Below are 23,248 nucleotides of genomic sequence, written 5' to 3' on the forward strand. Positions count from 1 at the left end.
GCCCCACTAGTTATTTTTATTATTGTTACTGAAACGTGCGTAAGAAATCTTAAGGCACAAAACAAATTGCTACAAACGTTAATCAGCTTATATTTTATGCAACAAACATGAACATTTTAGTGCAATCTGGCATCCAATTTATATTTTTTGATAACATGCAAAGACCTTCAATGATGTTGATTACACTTTGTAACACAAATTTTGTTCCTGGATAGTATGTGTTATTTCTCAATTGATTATGTTGTAAAAGTACAGGAAATGGCAATTATTCCCTTCAAATTTTGTTTTTGTGATCTGGATAATACAATTTAGAAATTAACCTATTTTTTATGTAAACATGGGGAAATTTTTCACATTTTCATTTTCATGAGGTCTGAATAAAACAATATATGAATCATGATTTACATATATTTATGCTAAATTTATAGAAAAATGTTTAGAAGTGAGTAGTTTTTCGAGATCTGCGACTGTAATGTAAATCACTTTCATGTATCAATCCACAAATATAGTCTCCCATCATGTTTTCGCTATACGCTCTTTGGTAACGGCGTTCATAGTCCAGTATATCTTAATGGAATAGCTCGCCTTGCTCCTCTGAGTATGCTCTCATGTTCTCCTTGAATTTATCAAGATGAATGTCAAGGATATGGACTTTTAAGGACATCCTGCAGCCCATTTTGCTGTAATTCTTCACCAGATCCTCAAACTGTTTCACATAATTTTCGGCCTTGTGATTGCCCAAGAAAACCCAAACCACTGCGACAAAGCTGTCCAATGCTTTTTTATCCTTCCTACTGAGCGTCTTGGGGAATTTTGTGCACTCCAGGATCTTTTTGATTTGTGAACCAATGAAGACACCAGCTTTGACCTTTATCTCAGACAGCTTAGGGAAGAAGTCTCGAAGGTACTTGAAGGCTACAGACTCCTTATCAAGAGCTGTAACAAACTGTTTCATAAGACCCAATTTTATGTGCAATGGTGGGAACAACTCCTTCTGGAGATCCACTGGTGGCTCACACTTGACATTTTGCTTCCCCACCCCAAAGAGAATTCACTCCGTTGTGATCAGAGCTTTCTGTTGTAGTGCGCTGTGGTGTCCCTGCTATCCCAAAGGCAAAGATAACAGGAAAACTTGGTAAAGCCACCTTGGATAGGTCTATGTGTTCACTTAGGCAGCTAGAACTAAACTGAAGTGGTGAGTGGTGAGCCCCTGTATATATATTACTAAGGAAAGTTCTTGAAAATTCTAAAATGTTCTTGAAAATTCGCGTAAGTTCTACTACATTCTAGAAAGTTCTTGAAAATTCTTGTACATTCGAGAAAATTCTCTATCAGCTACTCAGCACTAAATCTACTTGGAATGTTCCGGAAAATGGGTAAATTTGAAAATTTCATTACCCACGTCACATAAGCAACGTTTGTAGAGAAAAATAAGTCTTTTCCATTTACTTTAGGCATAAGAAATTCGAAAATAACACTTCTGCCCAGGAACAAGAAAAAGTAAAAATTTTGTTATATAGTGTTATTATTAATTCTGCTATCGATTTCTTTAGCATCACAAGAACATATTTACAGTGAGAAATGAAACAATAAATGATGTAAATTATTGTTAATTAATGAAATTGCTGAGCCTCAGGGTCACACAGCAGAAAATCAGAGGGCTTATAACTCTAAAAAGAACGATTTTCGATACACGTGGTGGCACAACAGAAATCGTCTATTTAGTAGCTTTGCGCTTAACTACTAACAAACGGTCTTAAATTGCTGATTTAAGGTGGCAGCGAATGTTCATGTTGAATACAAAGCAATAAACTGGGTTATGTGTACTCTGCTCAAACAGCGTGGGATCAGAATAATTTAAGATTATTTAACCAATTCAAATTGCAGTAAATTATCTTCAAAATTTGTTTCGAAAACTTCAGAAATAAAGTAGTTCAATGTTGAATTTATTTTTGTGGGAAACTAGCTGAAATTTCAGAAATTTTCAAATACGTATGTATATATATATATATATATATATATAATTACTGTAAAAATGAGACTAAAGTCTAACTAGTAAAGCAGGAAATCAAATCAAATCAAATGTAACTCGTAAACAGGAAATCGAATCAATGGTAAAATGTTTTCGCGAGCTTCATTTTAAGAAAACCCAGTGTGTCAGCGTTAATTTTACAGGCTTAACTCAAATTTGAGGCTCGATTCCCTGCGGTGAACTGAATGCAAATAGCTCATAATGTATTTTTACTCTAAAACAACGGCTCTTTTTTTTTAAGGTATTAAACACGAAGCAAGTCGTCGTTATTCAATATTTCATAACGCAGAGAATGTTTATCACGAAGAAATATTTTCGGGCAATTGTAAATGAAATTAATGAAAGTTTAGTCCCGGGAAGACACCATTAGACAATTAATCAACATGTACTATGAAACAAGAAAGTTGAAGTAAAGAATTATTAAAGAATTAATAGTACCAGGTTGTAACGTAAAAATAAATATCAGAAAATGCATCAAGACAACTATCTTTTCGAGTGAATTATCTTAGTTATGGTATGCCAAGTCTTAAGAAAATTAATCTTCTGAAAAAACAACAGCCACACATACACAATCAGTTATAATGCTTGTTGATTAATCACTTTCATGGTGTCTTTAAGCATGTACTTGGATGTTATTTGTTCTTTCATGAACCAAAGGTTAAATGAATTGAATATAATCTCAGTCACATTAAAAACTGTAAAAAATCCCTAAAGATGACGTAAAAGAGTGGCATAGTAATGTTAAAGGTGTGAATGTGTGTGTAAAATTATTCGAAAAAGATGAATACTAATACGATAGACGAAAATATAACAATCCAAATCATTCCAGAAATGTATTTTCTAGAAATTTATTCTTATGATGAGTTAGTTTCTGAGTAGCAAAGTTCAATATAACGGTTCTGAAAAATGTGTATTTAAAGAAATATTCGTATTAAAAACTTGATATATATGTAAACAAACACTTTTGCCTCACTTTCTCAACATGCAAAGCATTGTAATCACATAACTTAGCCAAAAAGTTTATCATTTTAACAAACTTACCACAAACTGTTTCAAAATTCAACCATCAGTTTGTCTTCATTAACCGTACAAATCTCATTTTCTCGCAAGTGATAGACTTCATCTAAACTTTTCAGATATATCTATCTTGACTTCAAACTTTAACTACCTAATTTCTCCCAGTCTTCCAAGTTACCCCAACCATCTCACTTTGCTATTACTTACTATTCGTTTTTCTACTATCCCTATCTAACTGTACATTTCACAACGTTTGCTAAATCTTCCCATTACTATACAACAGGTTTCTGAGATTCATTCGATGTTCAGCTCATGTTTCACAACAGATTCTGTTTTTGAGATTTCTTGGTTGTTCGCCAGTTCTTAGTTCCGTTTCGCTCATAATTAGTTAGTGTAAACTTCTCATAAGCTGGTATATTTAGATCGTTCTCCTTGGATTTAGAATTGACACGTTTTGTCCTGAATTTAATTTTTATTTTATTCTAGTATTTGTGTGCTCAGCGAGTATGAACCCTGGTGTCTTTAAAACAAAATACAAGTAAAGTTTCTTCCCATTTTTTTTCGTCTCTTACCAGTTTGTTTTTACTACAGCCGATTTTTGGAGTAATAATTTCTGCTATATATTATCAGTACGTTCACAGCATACATTACCACAAAATTCTACTCTTTAATGTCGTATATACAAATTACAAAACGTTTATAGTATTGAATATATAGACTACATAAATTTATGTTTCCGAATCTCCATTGTGGCTGCTGTTCCGCGTACAAGGGTTTCCATATGCTTATCATTTATTTGTGGTTGGGTAGATAGGTGTGAATTAGTAAACAATTGGATATTCCTGCTTTGACAAGATGTCAAGCACATACGACTTATTTCTTCAATGACTTTTCATATTTTGTTAAAATAAATGTTTACATAAGACTTTATTGATTGTCATCAATAAAATGCCTTCCCTATTTTTCAGTTACTGACTTTTTTGTAGTGTGTCTACTTACTTCTTGTTGATTTGTACAGTGACTAAACATAACATCTAAGCAATAGAAACATAATTTTATTTTTTATAATTTGTTTTTATTACAATTCTTACATTAGACTGATACATTCTGAACAATTTCAATCTGTTATGCGGCTGTTTTGCATTTTGTACATGATATTGAAATATCCTAAGTAGTTCTAGTCTGTTACGTAAATGTTTTACACGATGTACCCAATACTGAAACGTTGTGAACAGATCTAGAATCTTATGTAAATGTTTTTAATGTGTACTCAATACTAGAACGTTATCAGCAATTCTAATCTGAATGTTTTACAATATTTTGTAATACTGGGTAGTTGTGACTTAGAAATAGCTTTAATACACCGTATAGATATTTTACAGCATATACAAAATATCTGAACGTTGTAAACAATTTTCATCTATTATGTGTAAGTTTTAAATTGTGTACGGAATACAGGCTTTATTTTAAAATTCAGTGGAATTTCTGAAAGCTGTATCTGCCCGATAAATAAAAAGTATTTAACTTTCTATATATTTTAATTATAGTTAAAATGAACTAAAACGTAAAACGACAAACATTGTTATAAACTAAATTAGTTGAATCTTTATTTGGTTGTGTTCAACCCCATCGTGATCGTAACAAAACAAATGTCCCCAACTGATTAACTTAACGATTGTATATTCTGTACCTGATTGAATTAAACTGAACGAGATTTAATTAAATGGCATTACCACTTCGTATACTATTGGTATAAACTAAGATATAACTAAATATAATTTTGTAACTTTTCCTAAGAACTCTCCTACAACAGTAGAAAATAACAACAACTTTTTTCTTGTTATTTTCTAAACATACTGCAATTTTAAAGAAAATTCTAATATAATAGATTATATAGTTTCCCGGTTACATTTGTAATTGAAACTACAAAATAATCTCAATTCAAACCTCCTAGTTAGAAGACGTTAAATATCAAGGCAAGACATTATTACATTTCCAATCGTACTTTTAAGACAGTATTAAACATATTGATTACACTAGTAAGTTAACTATATGCTTAAACATAGTTTTCTTTCCATTATTATCCACTTCCTGAAAATAAACATGCTAGTTTGGTCTATGAAATTGCAGATAGTTGATACTATTTTTACTTTGTCTTATTATTTTAATCTTGTTTAGATAAATGTAAAATATCGTGATCAAAAATTATTTCAGCAATTTAAAATGGTTCGCGTAAAGATATAAACCTTAGTTCACTAGATTATTCAATATTATGTACTTCAATGACAGTGCTTTCAAAATGTAATTAATGGAAGATATTGAGTTTTTTTAATGACCATACCATTATAATTATGCGATGTGTTAATTTTGAAAACTGGTAACGCTTTTTTTATTTTCCGTCGTTTGCTGAATAACCATAATGTAAATTAAAAATGTTACTTCTCAGAAGATGTATTACAGGTAGCTCTGCAGGGAAATTTAACTTGCAGCATCGACCTCCAAGGTGAGGTACAATGATTAAATTGTAATGGTGGAGCAAAGCTTGAACACAGAGTGAAATGAATAATGTAATTAAACAGGATCAACTTCTACAAAGTTTTTTGTGTCTTTGAAATGTGAAATTTCTTTGGACACTCTCATGTACTCTGACTTTTTATGATCTGACTCAGTAAGTCAGATCTTAAAAAAATTGAAGGATTGTAGAACCCAAAAATAACATTTTATATTTAAATCACTGAAAAGAACAACTGTAATATTTGTAAAGTAATGTCAATCCGATCTTTTTGTTTTGTTTTTAGTTTTGATAACAGTTTATCAAGGGGTTTAAACATATTATATAAAACGATTTTGAATCTGCTTGTAACTAAGTAATCTGATAATCTCAGCTAATTCAAAATCGCGCTGGAACGAAATAACTCATAACTATGTTGTTTAGTTTTAAGTAAGTGATGTGATGCTGCTGAAAATTTGAGACGAACCCGTAACGATCATATGCAAGGTCAAATATTCATGTTCTCGAGCAATTAGAACTTCCAAGACGGTACCTAACGACATTGGAAATCAAAGGAATTAAGGAGAATTTGTGGTTCCAGGAACATTCAGAGAAAAAAAAAACATGCACTATATCGTACCATAGTCGTGGAAAGTGCGACATCTTGTGATAACAGAAGAAATCCACGTCGGCAAAAATAGTCAGTGAAAACCAGGCAACAAACATTACGTTAATAATCAAGAAAGATCTCTGTCTGGAAAAGCGATACAAATTGCTTCCTTCACATGTCCTTTCAACAATCTCGTACCTTAAGCAGCTGGAGAATAAAACGGTATTTGCAAATTTTCATATTAAGATATTCCGGAAAAAGCGCCAAAATTTTCTGTGCTATTAGACTATTGAAATGGAGGTTGAGAAATCATCTTCCTTCTACACTCGATAGGCTATGGAAAGGAGCAAGTTAACGGATTATGGTGTGTGTATGAGAGCGTACAACCGAGCCTTATGGTTGACCGAACGTAGCGACATGGACTATAACGACGCAGTAAAGCACTAACGTCGCTTTAATATAACCACCTCAACCGTTGTAGTTCAGGTAACTGCGATTTATAACGAAGTGTTATATTTATTCTTTTATTTATGTTAATTTCTAAGCATTAGTCTTTTTTTTAACTTGTGTTACTCAAAGTTTTTGTTACCATATGTAAGATCTATTATAGAAATTCTTGTTCATTCCGTCATTGTGGTGTAATTTTTACCAAGTTTCGTTTAAACTAAAATTACAAATCACTGTCTTCTAACAAAATTAAAATCAGTGAACATTACCATCACCAACTTTTTTTTTATCTTTATCCATAGCGTTAATTATGATATTTGATAAATCTGTTTATTGTAAAGCATAAATCTTTACAGTGTTTTACCTTACTCTTTCCATCACAGGTATTCAAATCTAAACTCTTAGCTTCATAAGCCTCAGACTATATGCTGAGTAGCCAGAGTAAAGTGAAACTAATGAAACCTTTTAATTCCTTATTGCTTCGTTTATGACTTGACTGACATCAAAACTTTTAAATATTTCTAGGAGTTAGTTCTACAAGTCATCATTTGATAGTGATAGTTGATAAAAATATTCAGAACTCACGTCTTGATTTGTGAACAATTAATACTCACTAAATTCAACTCAATCAAGTTGAACATAGCCTACACCCAAGTCCCTGTAGTCCCAACACATTTCACTTTTATACTATGCAATTTAGTACTTATCTGCATATTTATAATATGATTTATTTTTGTTCTGTACCTTAAGCTATTCTGAAATAACTATGTTTAACAGTATGCTAACTAATTTATTAAGCCTTCGTAAAACAGTAAATAGCATAAACGTGTGCAATAGAACATACTACGGGTATGTTTCTAAAGCTTTGTTATATTTAACCAAGATAATAACACGTGATTTACATTATTTCGTTTAACCAGTATAATAAATTATCCTATAATTTCGAATAATCAGTATCATAGTGTATTACTTACATTATTTCGTGCTACCTGTATAATAACATATTATTTGATTTATTAAGTATTTAAAACTTTGTTATATCTCATGCATTCTCTCATTATTTTCTTTAACGCTGTATTCTAGCCCTGTAACATTTTTTTTACCACCTTTGCATTTATTATAGCATAACGGTTTGCTAAAGTAATTCATTACTTCGCACATAAATTAATCTAAATTGCATAAAATAATTTGAAATTAGAAGAAGTTTAACACATATACAGATTGCTATGTTAACTCACTACCTTGGAATGATATCTGATTTCTAAATGTATTAGAATTAGAAACTTAAATTTTTAAATCTGACTTTTTATGTTATGCAGATGTATGTTATCGTTCTACATGTCAATTAGGTCAGTAATAAAACATATTACCAAATAAACGAGTATTACAAGTCGGTGATACAATAAACACGGGTATTCTGGTTGACAAATTACAAAAATCCCTTTGTTCATAAACAATAATTTAAGTGTAGCGTAGAAGGAACATTAACACACAGACATGCATATTGTTCACATAAACGTGGAATGTATTATGCTTGACTTGGGCTAATTTCGTCATTATTGATTTACACAGCACCTTGAGTTACTAACCGTAGAATTGGCAACGAACTAGCAACACCGGTTGTTTTATTGCAGTTCATTAACCATTTTATGGAATTTACTGTTTCTTTTATAACGCGCCTGCAACTGAAAGTGAGAAGCGTGATAAGTGATAAAGCGTCTTAAACCAAAGGGTACAGACTAGCATGTTAACCACAAAGACACACTTGACTTCCACTTTGGAATAAATATATTTATTTTACAAATTAAATAAAAAATTATATTCTTCAGATTTATCGCAATGTTTATCGAAACTTGACAGTCTCCATAAAGAATAGTCCTGCAGTGGGTCAAGCATTTAATTAACATACTTATAACTATAAATTCGAGGTTCTATTCCCTCTAGGGAAAAGATGCATACAACCTGCTGTATAATTACGAGCTAAAAGAAATTAACAGCAAGTCCAAATGGGTTCATAATGATACTAGTATTGTAAGAGATATAAATTTAACCGTGAACTACTGAAATTCAAGTTTAAACTTAATTTTATGGCTCAAAAAATACATATTTCTCAAACCTCAAAAAAAAGCAAAAACAACAACATTAGAATGTGTGATTCATTCATTACTCTTAACTTCAATACATTAAACACACAGACTTCCCAGATAAAATGCTCAAAAAGAAATAGTATGTTTCACCTTCATCACGTCTGAAATAAATTTAATAGTTACTGCTAGAAAATCATTTACCTGTATTTCCTGTATCAAAGCTTCAGAAGGTATAAAGTCAATAGATAAATAATGCAGAATATAATAGTACGGTGCATAAAACCTCAACGTCCCTATAAGTTCTAGAATTATTTACAATAATATATTGTAAACCTGTGTATTTTTACATTCATCTATTCTTATCATGATACTTTGAGGCATTGACGCTTATTTTCTTCACAATTTTAACTGAAACGATTATTATAAAGGACCTGTTCTGTACACGCAATGCTTCTTTTGCCGTTGTTGTCGGCCAGGTGATTAAGGCGTTCAGCTCGTAATGTGAGGGTCGTATGATGTGACGGTCAATCCCACTATTCGTTGATAAAAGAGTAGCTCAAGAGTTGGCGGTGGATGATGATGACTAGCTGCCTTCCTACTAGTACTTCACTGTTAAATTATGGTCGCTAATGCAGATATCTCTCGTCTAGCTTTGCGCGAAATTCTAAAAACAAGGAACCAAAGTGTTGTTTTGTTCACAAAGGTGTTTTCAAGTAGACAGCACGAGACTCTCATGAAGTATTGTACGTTTATGGAAATATTCCCTTTCCCATCAACATATTTTGCTACATCTCTGTTACAGTAAAATGTGTGTAAATTATTTTCTTATGAAGTATAACCATGTATTCGACAAATGTGACACAGTTGAAGTGAATCTCAAAACATACGGCTCTTGTTCCTCCACTTCTTCTATTTCATTTCCCAGTAATAACTTTTCAATATATATATCAACATTCCTGATATTTAATGCCAAGTCCATGTAAATAAATGGCGTTACCTCTTTACATAGAGCTTGTTCAAGAAGCTTGTAATTTTATAATATATTTATATATTTGAACTAAAACATCGAGCAGACTTCTATTTCTCATCGTTTCAAAACATGGTTTTCGATAAATGCAATGTATTCAATAAGATACTTTTCGTATTATTTAATAAAGTAACAACATACGTGAATAACGGAATACATCTAACTTGTTAAAGAAGAAAGGCAATTTCTGGAGGATAGAATCGAAATATTTTAACATGAATCTTTGTATACGTCTCGGTAACGAAAATACTTTATTTCTTAAATAACTCAAAATAGTGAATACAGTATCGAGATCTCCTTAGAAATTATGTTTATGTTCTCTTCTTTAATTATAAATTCAACTATTTTAAATTGTTATGTGAATAATCGACATCCATATCAGGCCAAGACTCGTTTTTTAAACTTTGATAACCCCAGCACAAATGAACTACTTAACGAAATATATATCATGTTTAATGCATGGAATTTTTTTTTGTCATAGCATCTTTAATGATGAACCCAGTCATGGGAAATTTTGCAATAACGACATCAGTGATGTGAACCTGACGATGACCGAAGAAGGTCGAAACATTGTTCGCTCTTCTATGTAAAATATTTTCTCAACCCAAACGAGCCGTTTTTGCATATAAAAAATGACGACATCTTTATAAGATTAAGATATTTATCTGTAACCAGCCAAACTATATAACTTAAAACTGCCTCATAATTTGCCAAGTCATAAAAGATCATTGTTTTTCTTTTATGGATAAATAAACATTAAATTACAATCAAATTTCTATTTGGTGAATTTTGATAATCTTAAACATAAAATATTTATTATTCGAGATAATGTAAAAAAAATATTTATATCAATTTTATTTTTTATTTGAAAATTAGGTATTATCTTAAATGCAATTTTAATTGTATGTGCCTATTCCGTTAGTTGGTTGTTGAGATTAAGCACAAGGCTATACGATATACTGCCTATGCTTTCTCCATTACGGGATCGATAGGCGATTTCTAGTGTTTTAGGTCCGCAAATATACCGCTGTGCCACTAGGAAACACTTGTCTTTCTACTTGTTTTTTGTCTAAACAATTGTTTGTTAATGCCTTAAGTTATGGTTAAACGACTTAATATCATTACTGCGTGTTAATAAAATAAAATAAACACTTATAGTCATCATATCCTATAAAAGAAACCTTATTTAACTGAGCTATGATTCTGCCTCCGGACTACTTTGGAAATATCTAATGGTATGCGAATCAAACAACATGTTAGTATTTCTCGTCCACTACACCCAATGTGTAACAGTGTTTACTATTACTTGGTAGAACTTTTTTTATGATATTGTTATTCTAGCAACATCATGGTTACAAAACGGTTTCTCAGAAATATTTACATCCAAGATAGGTATGGAAAACGACCTGGGATTTTTTCCCCTGACGCAGAATGTTAGAAATTATGGTAGACCAAAGATATTAATGATACTTGTTCTCTGCTAAAGGGTTAAATGGCTATATATGAGTCAGGTGGCGTACAACAAAACGCATACTTGGTTGTTGTTTTAAATTAAGCACAAAGCTACATGGTGGGCTATCTCTGCTCTGTCCAGCACGAGCATCAAAACCCGGTTTTTGGCATTGTAATTCCGTAGACATACCCCTGTGTCACTAGGGAGCAATACATATGTGGAAATAATATTTTTGTTTTCTTTGATTATTTCTCACCTTGTGAGAATGTTAAACTGTGTATAGATGTTAACTGACAGCTCTAGTACGCTCTAAAAACACAATTAGATTAAACTATTAGGTCTGACAAGAGTATCCCAAGAGTTGACGGTTAGTGCTGTTGAGAAGCTGTCTTCCCTGTCATCTACCATTTAAAAGTTAGAAGCGGCTAAAGTAGGTGACTCTCGTGTGGCTTTGCGTGAAAGTCCATAAACCTACTCTCCACCTCACTCTAACGCCCTCAAATTAATATATACTGATACTTACATCTTCTTATGAAAAATTACCGTCACATGGGTTATGCTGCATCAGTGCACAACAGTTAATAACAAGGAATTAAATTTACATCAAAATAAACATTATTTTAACACTTTATCCAACATTAGAGGTAACATTAAATAATACTAAACAAAAACTATATAGTATTTACACTATAGACTCTCTTTGTTCTACCATCGTGGGTATCGAAACAAGATTTCTTAACTTTATAAGCCCTAAAACGTACCACTGAGTTACCGGAGTCAGTAAGCGAATAAATCATTAAAAAGTTATGAATGATTTCAAATAATTACGATGATTTCATCGAGTTCTTACGAGTAACAAGAATAAGACTTATACTATAATAATAAAAATTTACTTAACATTAGCAATATAGCTTTATTTCGCTGTGTAATAAATCCCACCTGTTGGTGTATAAAAAAAACATCTCATTAGTACCTAATTCTTTTGGTTCGTGTTTCATAATATAAAAGAGAATGGAAGATTCACTTACATCAACGTAAACACCAGGTAGCTCGTACTTGTGAGCCTTAGGTTCTTCCTTAGGCAGATAACGGTAAAACTCCACACTGTCTTTGTACCACTTTACAGAATATAGATCATCATTCTCTAGGTCAAAGGAACAGTTCAACCATACTGGTTCACCATGTTCAACAACACTTGGGACATCCAGATCCACAAGACGCAGACCTAGTGAATCTTTAAAAAAACGTAAAATAACTTATTAATAAAACACTTCAGCCAACTATTTCTGATTAATTTTATTTGCCCAAGTGAAAAACGTAAAACACGAAATACGTTGTGTTTTTATCGTATAGAATTTGAATACTCTGCTGGCCAAAATCTTAAGGCCAATGAACATAAAGAAAAAAACATGCATTTTGCGTTGTTAGACTCAACCACTTATCTAAATAGATCTTCGAAAGATGAAAATAAGAAAAGGGAAAATAAAAATAAAAAACCTTTTTAGCATTTAATATTGAGATCTTAATAATACAGACTCTGTAGCAGAGCAAAGATATATTTGCTGCATACCATCAGAGACAAAAAGAAATAATAAAAAAGTTTAATTTATTGGATGGAATATAGCATTTAATATAAACAACTTATTATAAAACATCATGTTGCATAGTATTTTTTTTGTTAAAGCATCAAGATATTATTCAAGTTAGTTAAGCTTAGCACATCAGAGGCCGAAGGTTATATTTACAGTTGTGAATTCTTATTTGCTTTGTGTAATTATTTTATAATTCAGTTACCGTATTATATTAAAAATGTATTTTAACCTATGTCGTTGTTGTTGTTTTTTGAATTAAGTACAAAACTACACAGTGGGCTATTTTTTTTAGCGTTGTAAATCCGTAGACATACCGCTGAGCCATTGGGGGGCTAACCTATGTCTCTAAAGATTTTAGTTCCCCTGCGGGACAGCGGTAAGTTTACGAAGTTACAACGCTACAATCAGGGTTTCGATTCTTCTAGATGGACACAGCGGATAACCCGATGTGGCTTTGCTATAACAAAAAAACGCACAGTAAAATTTGTGTTATTACTTTTCTCTATATTGGCAAATATTTGTACAGAAAAAAAAATGTCTCTTGCGGTCACGTTTGAGACGATTTATAATTCATACTAACTACGTTAATTTTCAATTAGTTCAACCATTGCAAAGAAGGTAAAAATTATTTGGTAACGTATTCCATTTAGGATGTCTTTGCACTGTATTCATGTTGATAGAGACTTTTTTGCTTGACCAGTCATTAGTATGTTACTTTTAGATGAAAATATATTGCTGTTTTACCTTTTATGTCATATTATTTCTGTAAGGATTACAAGAGTTTCTTAAGATGATATGAAGTACAATAAATAAATTTATCTGTTATACAGATTCAGAAAATGCCTTTACTCCGGTAACTTCTAAAATAGCGAGTTTGTTTAACGTCAGTCTGTTATATCCACACTATGCTGTATAGTTAATTCTAATTAAAACTTACAGTCCTATACCTTATAAATAGACTCTTCATAAACACATCAAACTAAAAATACTTTATACTTCTTAACACTTACTTTTAAAAATGTCAACAGCAACAACAAAATCTATTATTAAAATACACACACCAGAAACATAGAATAGTAACCTCTTCCTAGCGACATTTTAACGTCTAAAATTTGCTTCTGCCTTTGTCAAAACAACAAGGGAAATTTGTTATCACCGAAATGGTTGAATTGCCGGAATGGTATGCACGGGTAGTTTAGGCTCGACGAATTTCATGGCCCATTTCACTAGTGGCTCAACCTTACCCACACTTCCACACACTAGCTACTAGAACTGCTGTAATCAGAAGTCTTTAAACAGGGTCTCTTTGCTCCAAAGTAATATATCCACTGACCCTTACAAATGCCTCCATAAATCAACGTGTATGTAGAGCTGAAGTTATGGGCGGAATTTGGCGCTACAGAGAGGTTCGTTTTAGCTTTGTAACAATGGATGTTATATTAGTAGATTAGATAGGATATATATACAGATAATAATGTTTTTACGTAGATTGAATAATGAAGGGTTTAAATGGTAAATTATTAGTTCAATTATGTAATCATAAGTTTTATATATAAGCTTAGTTTACTGAAAGTTAAAGTAGATGAATGAAAGTGAATAATGAATGTAAAATTCAAAATAATTTAATTTCCTTCACTAATTCACTTTTTTCATTTTATTTTATTTTATTTTATTTTTATGATTACTTGAATTTTATGAGTAATATGATTTGGTACACCATATTGAATACTTATACAAAATAGTCAATCTTTTAATAATTAAATATTTGAATAATCAGAATAATTTTTTCGATATGTTTGTTTTTGAATTTTGTACAAAGATACACGAGGGTTATATGCGCTAGCCGTCCCTAATTTAGCAGTGTAATACTAGAGGGAAGGCACTGAGTCATCACCAACTACCGCCAATTCTTAGGCTACTCTTTTACCAACTAATAATGGGATTGACCGTCACATTATAACGCCTTCACAGCTTAAAGGGCGAGCATTTTTGGTGCGACGGTGATTCGAACCCTCGACCCTCAGTTTATGAGTTGAGTGTCTTATCCACCTGGCCCTGCCGGGCTTTTTAAAGTGTGATTCGAACTAAATATGATGGATATAAACATAAGTTGAATACAGGTTGAAATTTCCCCAAATGTTGACCTAAGGATATGAAAATGAATCAGAGGACTAAGAACCAAATTAAAAAATCAAACTCTAAAGAGTTTAAGAAGAAAATATTTCACTTGTTTATGCATAAATACTTATATTTTGTTATTACGAAATTCACTAAGGAGATTGGTTACGTATTTCAAACCTTAATATTTTAAAATTGACAATTGTTTCTAATGAACTTTAGATGATATAATTGTTGTTAAAAGGCAATGGATAATTATTTGTATTATTCGAGTCTGTTTTTTTCAGTTTATCTTGACTTCTTTCGAGTAATTGGGTAAAAACCACAAAATCACTGGTGCTCTCCAGTGGCACAGATGAATGTCTGCGGAATCACAGCGCGAGAAACCGGGTTTCGATACCTATCGTGAACAGAGATTTATGCTTAAATCCAAATAAAAACCACAAGATAACTAGAATCTACTTAGAAAATGTATTGTAGAGTAGAAATTTGTAGTGTAGTTCCAGTTGTATTTGGCCCCGGCATTGCCAGGTGGTTAGAACGATCGACACGCGATCTGAGAATCCTGGGTTCGAAACCCTGTCACCCCAAACATACTCGCTCTTTCAACCGTGGAAACGTTATAAATTCACGATCAATCCCACTACTCATTGGTAAAAAAGTAGCCCAAGAGTTGGCGGTTGGTGGTAAGAACTAGCTGCCTTCACACTGCTAAATTAGTGACGACTAGCACGGATATCCCTCGTATAGCTTTGCGCGAAATTGAAGAAGACAAACAAACTATTTGTTCCAGACTGAGAAAAAAATGGCAGTTAACTCTTTTCTTCTAAAGATACAAATATTTCACGAGAATGGCTATCTCTCTTTCACTTCAATATGAGGAATTTTTAAATCACCCAACTTGACAGAAGAAAATATCTCTGTTAATTTCTGTACAGTGCGTGTAATGTAATATCAGATTTAGACTCAAAAAAGTGCAAATGAAACTCTTCTTATCTGACATTGCGTAAATAAAAAGGGCCAAGGGAACTTAGTGGTTCCTTTAACTTACTTTCTGTATTAAAAACACTGAAATTTTGAAAACAAAAGTTGATGGTTCTTTGTTTTGAATTTCCCGCAAAGTTTTACGAGGGCTATCTGCGCTAGTCGACCTTAATTTCGTAGTGTAAGACTAGAGGGAAGGCAGCCAGTCGTCACCACCCACTTCCAAATCTTTTGCTAATCTTTTAGCAACGAATAGTGGGATTGGCCGTATATTATAACGCCTCTACAACTGAAAAGGCGAACACGGGGAAAGTTTATGGATTAACGAAGAATATAGAAAATGCATGCTATGCCTGTTCGGTACACAGAAACTAGGAAAAAGAAGATATGAGTGCTTAACTAGTTTCTTCTGACACCAATAACCTTATCCGCTAAGGAACTTATACTATCACACATCAGAGAATTTGTAGAAAATTTCTATCAACATTTTTGTATATAGAAATGAAACTATAATTGTGTATCACCATCAAATTTTTAAATTTTCCAACATCTATTTATCTAATGTTTTAGAAAGGTGCTAATAAATGACTGAAATGAATCTTAATACAAATGAATGTAATGTTTAACAATAGTACCAGTTTTAGTTGATGTATTTTCATGTGAAATATAATTTTTAAAACACAGAATAATGATAAATATATATTATTAGATTTGATTTGGACACTACAAGCATGGAATTGAAAGAGAACATATCCATGTTTTTTAGTGATTCAATGATTAGTTGAAAGACTTATAACACTAAGAAAACAAGGTTCGATACCACGATGAGCACAGCAAATATAGCCCATTGTGTAGCTTTTTGCTTAAACATGAATAAAAAAGACAAATAATTTCTTTCATTTATTTAATAATATTACTTTTTTGCTTACACATCTTAGTTTTTATATGTCGATTTACATAGTTATCTGACCAATATATCCCCCATGGGTCAGCAATAAGTTTACTGTCTTACAACACTATAATCCATAGCCAGCTCAATTTTGCGTGGTGGACACAAAAGGTAGCCCCATGTGTATTTGGTTTAAAAAAATAAACAAAAAGTGACCATTAAAGAGAACTGAAAAGCTAACTTCAAAAGTGAAACTTTTCATATTTTCCCAGTTTTCTAATCGTAGTATCAAGTTTTATGGTAACAACTCTATTTTATTATTAGCAGTTACCTTCCCCAATCAAATGCAGACATTGCAATCTAAATATAAGACGTTTAACACCTATATCAACGTTATATTGTATTTATCTCCACATGTAAAGCTTGCAGATATACATTGAATCCAAAATAACTGGTGCATTCCTGCTGCTTTATAGGTCTTACTTACACAAATATCTCTCTCACCAAGATACAATAGCTTCTTTCCTAGTCTTACTTACACAAATACCTCTCTCACCAAGATACAATGGTTTCTATTCTAGTCTTACTTGTTTGTCTATTTTATTTTAGGTCTTATAATCTGGAATTTATTTTAAAACATTGCTAAAGGTAAGAAGATGTTTTACATCATCTCCTGGGTTAGTGCAGTTTATTTAGAATTTCCAGTAATTTTATACAATGTTTTTGTATTTCTTTCATTTTTTCTCTAATTGGACAAAATCAGATAAAATATTGAAAGGGACACTGAAACTCCTAATAATGAAAAACTTATAGATTCATTATTTCATTATACTCGCAGCCTCATTAGTTTGCTAGTTGTGCGGAACATCAGTTACACTACATTTCAGCAAAATTTACCTTTTTGACTTGTCTTCCGACACATGTGACTATATATGTCAATTTTTGTTTGTTTTCAATATTAGCTTTGGTCTGTACTCTTTTCATATAGCATTACTCGCCACTGGCATGTACATATTTTTTCTCCTTGTAAAACATGAGAAAAAAAACACGCTAGTTAACGTTGCGGTTTCGTTTTCCAAATTTTAGGATTTTATACACCTATCTTAATGCTGTCAACAACTAGCCTTTCCCTTCTCATTATATTGGGGTGAGGATACACTCGTCATATACGCGTGTGGTTTGAACATTGCACGAAGTCTTCTACTAATATTTACGTTGTTTTACGGGATTCGTGCAGGTTAAATTAACTTTAGGGTACGTTTTTCCCGATACCATTTCGCAGAAACTAGGCAGTGGTGCAGAGAATAAATCACACGGAAAATTAAATTTGGCGCTTTCTAGCGTATTTAATTTTCTCTTAAGTCATGTGTAGAGTCAATGGCTCAGAAGAAAATGTAGGTTTTATTTCTGTGTATAGCCGATTTTAAATTCGCTAACAAATCAGTTTGATTCAAAGAAGTAAAATATAATTACAAAGTGGAGTGGTATATTCATTATACACTGAGTTCAGAACACTTTCCACACTTTTCCACTTACTTTACCAATGTAGAATTCTTTCGGCACTTTATGTACTGCGCATAAAAACTATCTTGAAAAAAGATAACTATTATTAAATAATATCATAAAGACTTTAGTGTTTAGGGTAAAAGTTAAAAACACTGATTAACTAGAGTAAATTTGGATTAAAAATGATGCAGATTTTTAGTGCAATAAAACATTGAATTACTACACGATGATTGAAAAGTTTCATATACGACTTACAATTTAAGCGTTATCAAAGAGGAGTCTCTTTTTCACTATAAGCAAAAGGATTAATTTTTACAAGCTTTCGAATTTTCAGAGACTTTTGCGTTATATAAAAATCTAGATCTACCGCTAAAGAAATTAACAGTACATGAAACAGAGGGAACCACAGATAAAATTAAAATTTTGTAAAATCAAATGACGTAAGAAATTGAGTGAACCTTATAAAGTATTACATTTAGATATCAAAGTATTTAAAACTCATTTGGGAAACAATTGCTGTAATACAAATATTTAACAAATAATTGATAGCTGTTCGAAATGTGTCTTATTACAGATATAATAATAATGCGTTCTCGTCATCTTTATTTTCAAAGAAAATGAAAAGAAAATTCTTATTAAAATACACTACATAATATTTTATTCCCGCTTTACCAAAAGGGCAGTCTTTATAATTAATAATGTAATACTGTGAGAAAACTTTCATCTTTATTATCATTTTTTACTCAAATTGATTTCTTATTTCACAAACTTTCAAACCAAATTAATAAATACTGAAAGTTTATGAAACGTTTTTCTTTACATATATTCGAAAATAGAAATACTAAACTTAAATTTTTGTTTTCCTTCTTACTGTGAACATATATTGTAACAGTAGAATTATTGTCTTATATACAGTTTTAAAAAATAAACGTTACTCCAATTACACTATGCCTGTTTTAACACGAACCTTGTGTAACTGAAATGAATCTGCTAGAAAATACACTGGGGCGTGGGATGTTCAGGTGGTTAAGGCCCTCAATTTCCCATCCGATGGTCTTGGGTTCGAATCCCCGTCATACCCAACATGTGTGTGTTTTTCATATAGCAAAGCCACATCGGGCTATTTGCTAAGCCCACTGAGGGGAATCGAACCCCTGATTTAAATGTTGTAAATCCGTTCATAGCAAACATGCTCTTCTTTTTAGCTGTGTGGGCGTTATAAAGTGACGGTCAATCCCACTATTCGTTGGTAAAAGAGTAGCCCAAGAGTTGGCGGTTGGTGGTGATGAGTAGCTGCCTTCCATCTGGTCTTATATTGCTAAATTAGGGACGGCTAGCGCAGATAGCCTTCGTGCAGCTTTGCGCAAAATTCAAAACAAAGCAAATTAGTTACTTTTGTATTTAAGCTAATTCAAAGAAGCGTGCGTTTTAATAGTAAAATAATCAATAAGAACGATTAGATAGTTTTCATTGCTACTTTTTTAAATTAAAAGAATTTTTTCACATCGCTTGATGACTCAGTGACTTGCAATACTATAAAATGGAGGTCGATACCACCTTTAGGCAAGAGCAACTAGTACGTGCCCCACGAAGAAGTTCTAACAGTAATCTAAGTTTGGTTGATGGAAGATCTGCAGTATCTGAAGCAACTAAATATGAGTTGCTTTTGTTTAGGTTTTTAAAAAAGCACAAAGATACACAATGCGCTATTTGTGCTTTGGTCATCACACGTATCAAAATCCAGTTTTAAGCGTTGTGATTCCGAAGCCAAATGATTCTGCCACTGTGGGGGGGGGGGAGTACAAAAACCTAAATAATGTCTATGAAATAAATGTATTTAGGAAATGAATCATTTTCTGTAGCTATACTAAAGGCATTCTATAGAGTAATTGTATAAAAATTATAGCGACCTCTGAAGACATTCATTAAAATAATCATTTTTTAACTTACTTATAACTCTGATGACTAAAAAAAACATTCTAAGTTGCCTTAATTTATTATGAAAATATAGTCATAAGCTGAGATTTTGAAAGCAGTATATCCCGGTATCAGATTTATTCTGAAAAATTATTACACGTAAAGCATTAATATTTAGCGAATCTATAAAAATAACAAATAATGAAAAGTCATCAATTAACTTCTTATTAGAATACAGTCTACGTTATTACAGGTTTTCAATGATATTCAAAAAACACATGTGGAGTTATCGCTTTTATTCTTACTACATTTGGTTGGTAATCAGGTTTCCCGCTGGTACAGCGGTAAGTCTAACCGCTGAAATCAGGGGTTCAATTACCCTTAGTAGACTCAGCAGATATCCTGATCTGGCTTTGCTATAAGAAAACACTTCTTAATCACATATTAATTATATACACAACCTGAGCACTTCCTTCAATGTCAATGATGTATATTGATAGAATACAATAAATATCAATTATACAGAAATTGTTATGCTATATAAATTTATTTAAAAAAAACTCGTGTACTAACAAAACCTGCTTCAAGGTCACCAAGCACTGAAGTCAAGAATAAAGTCACGATAAAATCTGCGCTTTAATAAACTTAATTAATTGTGATTATTCTTTAAGACATCAAACAAACTACTTGTGGAACATCTAAGCCAAAACGTATATTAAAATACATATTATATTTCTGCATATTATATAGTAATATAGTGACATGATAAAGTGATACAATGGCTAAGACTCAAGAAAGTGCTTTTAATTTACGGCAACATAATCAATCATGACAAACAGTAAAAACGATAGCTTCTATCATCCTATGACTGTATAGGTTTGGTTTTTATAATTAAGTTCTTTTTTGTGTGGCCCACCTAAACATTCGTATTTGTTTTGAATTTCGCGCAAAGCTACGCGAGGGCTATCTGCATTAGCCGTTCCTAATTTAGCAGTGTAAGACCAGAGAGAAGGCAGCTAGTCATCAAAACCCACCTCAGCTCTTGGGCTACTCTTTTACTAAGGAATAATTGAATTGACTGTAACATTATAACGCCCCCACGGAGGGAAGGGTCCGCATCTTTGGTGTGACGAGGATTCGAACCCGCAACCTTCAGATTATGAGTCGAGTGCATTAACCATCTGGAAATGCCAAGCTAACTTGGCTAACTAATTCCCAGCTAACTAACAAAAACATTTTTCACGTTCAACTTTAATTTTTTCACACTTGGAAACTCTTAGATAACATTAATCGTTGTATGTCTTGATTTTTTTAGTGTTTTTCGTGTCGTCCTCTCTAACATGTAATCTGGAAATGAAAAACTGCATGCTATTAATAAGTAACATGTAATAACTGTATGTCAATCACAGGAATACAATTCATATTCTTCAAGAAGCATAAAAAGGTAATGCTACATTACGAAATACAAACGTACAAAGTTTGTATAAAGTATAAGGAATAAACACTATGGTGTTTCTTCATTTACTCTATAATCACATGCAAAGTATGCTAACAGCCATAAACTCTGGATTCTTAACTCTCACTCATGGAGTATTTTTATGTACACCAAATAGTCTTCCAGTCAGATGATTTTTCCATCAATTCACTGGTCGCAAAAAATCAGGTATCATCAGTCCTTGGACATATCGGGTTGCGCCGGGAACACAACTTTTTTTGGTGCAACGAATGACTAATTTTCAACAGTATTTCATTTTCTGTACTTACCTGAATAAATACAGTAATACTGTTTTACTTTTACGTTACACAAATTAAATGTAATCAAAGCGCTCAGTAATAATTATACAAACACATTTTTATTATCTTTTGATACACTTTTACTGAATTCTTTTTTGAGATTCTGGAGTGAAGCATGATATTTATGTAAAACACTGTTAATACAGAATTTACGTAACAGCAAATTCAAAGATTTAAGAAGGACATTATTTAGAAATTTGAACCTATAGATGTAGTAAGTGTAGTTTATTAACTAATAAATTAATTAAGACAACTTCGGAATGTGTTACATTCATTATTTTCAGATTTTTTACACATCAGTTAACAAGTAATAATTAATTTCTCCTTTTTTGTCATAAAGACGGAATATGTCAAAACATGTTTTTTTGTTCCTCTAGCATGTAAAATACCAAATATTACAGAATTTTTATAACAGTATTTAATGTCATATTCCAGATGCTTCTTTAACTTAACAGTTTTGTGGTATATCTAACAGTGGGCGTGAAGGTAATGCATATTCCTGGGTCGCCAATGTCTGCAAAGCCATTAACTGAAGCCACACACTAAAGTTGTCAGTGCTAAGTAAGTTATGTTACAGAACAGTAAGAAAAATTTGGTACTTTTAGTTTATGAACGTGAATGTAAGGCTTAGGTATACTACAACACCTTTCAGGTGGTATAAATTCAGTCCCTATGAGAATAAATTGCTTCATAGTTGAAAAATTGTATATCAAATTTTATACAAAAATATGAAAAGTTAAACCAACCTACTGTAAAAGTAGAAATTTTCTCTGGAACACAATTAATTAATAAATATATAATTTATTGTTTGTTTTTGAATTTCGCACAAAGCTACTCGAGGGCTATCTGTGCTAGCCGTCCCTAATTTAGCAGTGTAAGACTAGAGGGAAGGCAGCTAGTCATCACCACCTACCGCCAACTCTTGGGCTACTCTTTTACCAACGAATAGTGGAATTGACCGTCACATTATAACGTTCCCACGGCTGGGAGGGCGAGCATGTTTGGCGCGACCGAGATGCGAACCCGCGACCCTCAGATTACGAGTCGCACGCCTTAACACGCTTGGCCATGGCGGGCCTATATAATTTATAGCTTAAAAATTGCATAGTTGTGTGTTTATGAGTGAAATAATAAATTATCATTCCGCGAAACAGTCAGTATTAAATAATTTATTTTATCTGTATCTGAATTTAAACTGAAATTGTCATACCTTTGAAAACTGAATTTACATAAGATGGATGCAAACCTATTTATTGCTGTTAACAAATAAAGATTGCAAATCAA

General features: G+C 32.1%; 1 protein-coding gene across 2 annotated transcripts in view; it reads right to left on the minus strand.

Annotated features, from left to right (window-relative positions):
* Nucleotides 1-23,248, minus strand: part of LOC143255358 (uncharacterized) — a 136,134-nt gene that overhangs the window by 41,369 nt on the left and 71,517 nt on the right. For both annotated transcript variants that reach the window (XM_076510877.1, XM_076510878.1), the window contains exon 2: nucleotides 12,193-12,398. In XM_076510877.1, coding sequence (XP_076366992.1) covers nucleotides 12,193-12,398 — 206 coding nt within the window. The remainder of the gene's footprint in view (nucleotides 1-12,192; nucleotides 12,399-23,248) is intronic.

This window comes from Tachypleus tridentatus, chromosome 7, assembly GCF_004210375.1.
Source record: "Tachypleus tridentatus isolate NWPU-2018 chromosome 7, ASM421037v1, whole genome shotgun sequence".
In the NCBI taxonomy this organism is placed as follows: domain Eukaryota; kingdom Metazoa; phylum Arthropoda; class Merostomata; order Xiphosura; family Limulidae; genus Tachypleus; species Tachypleus tridentatus.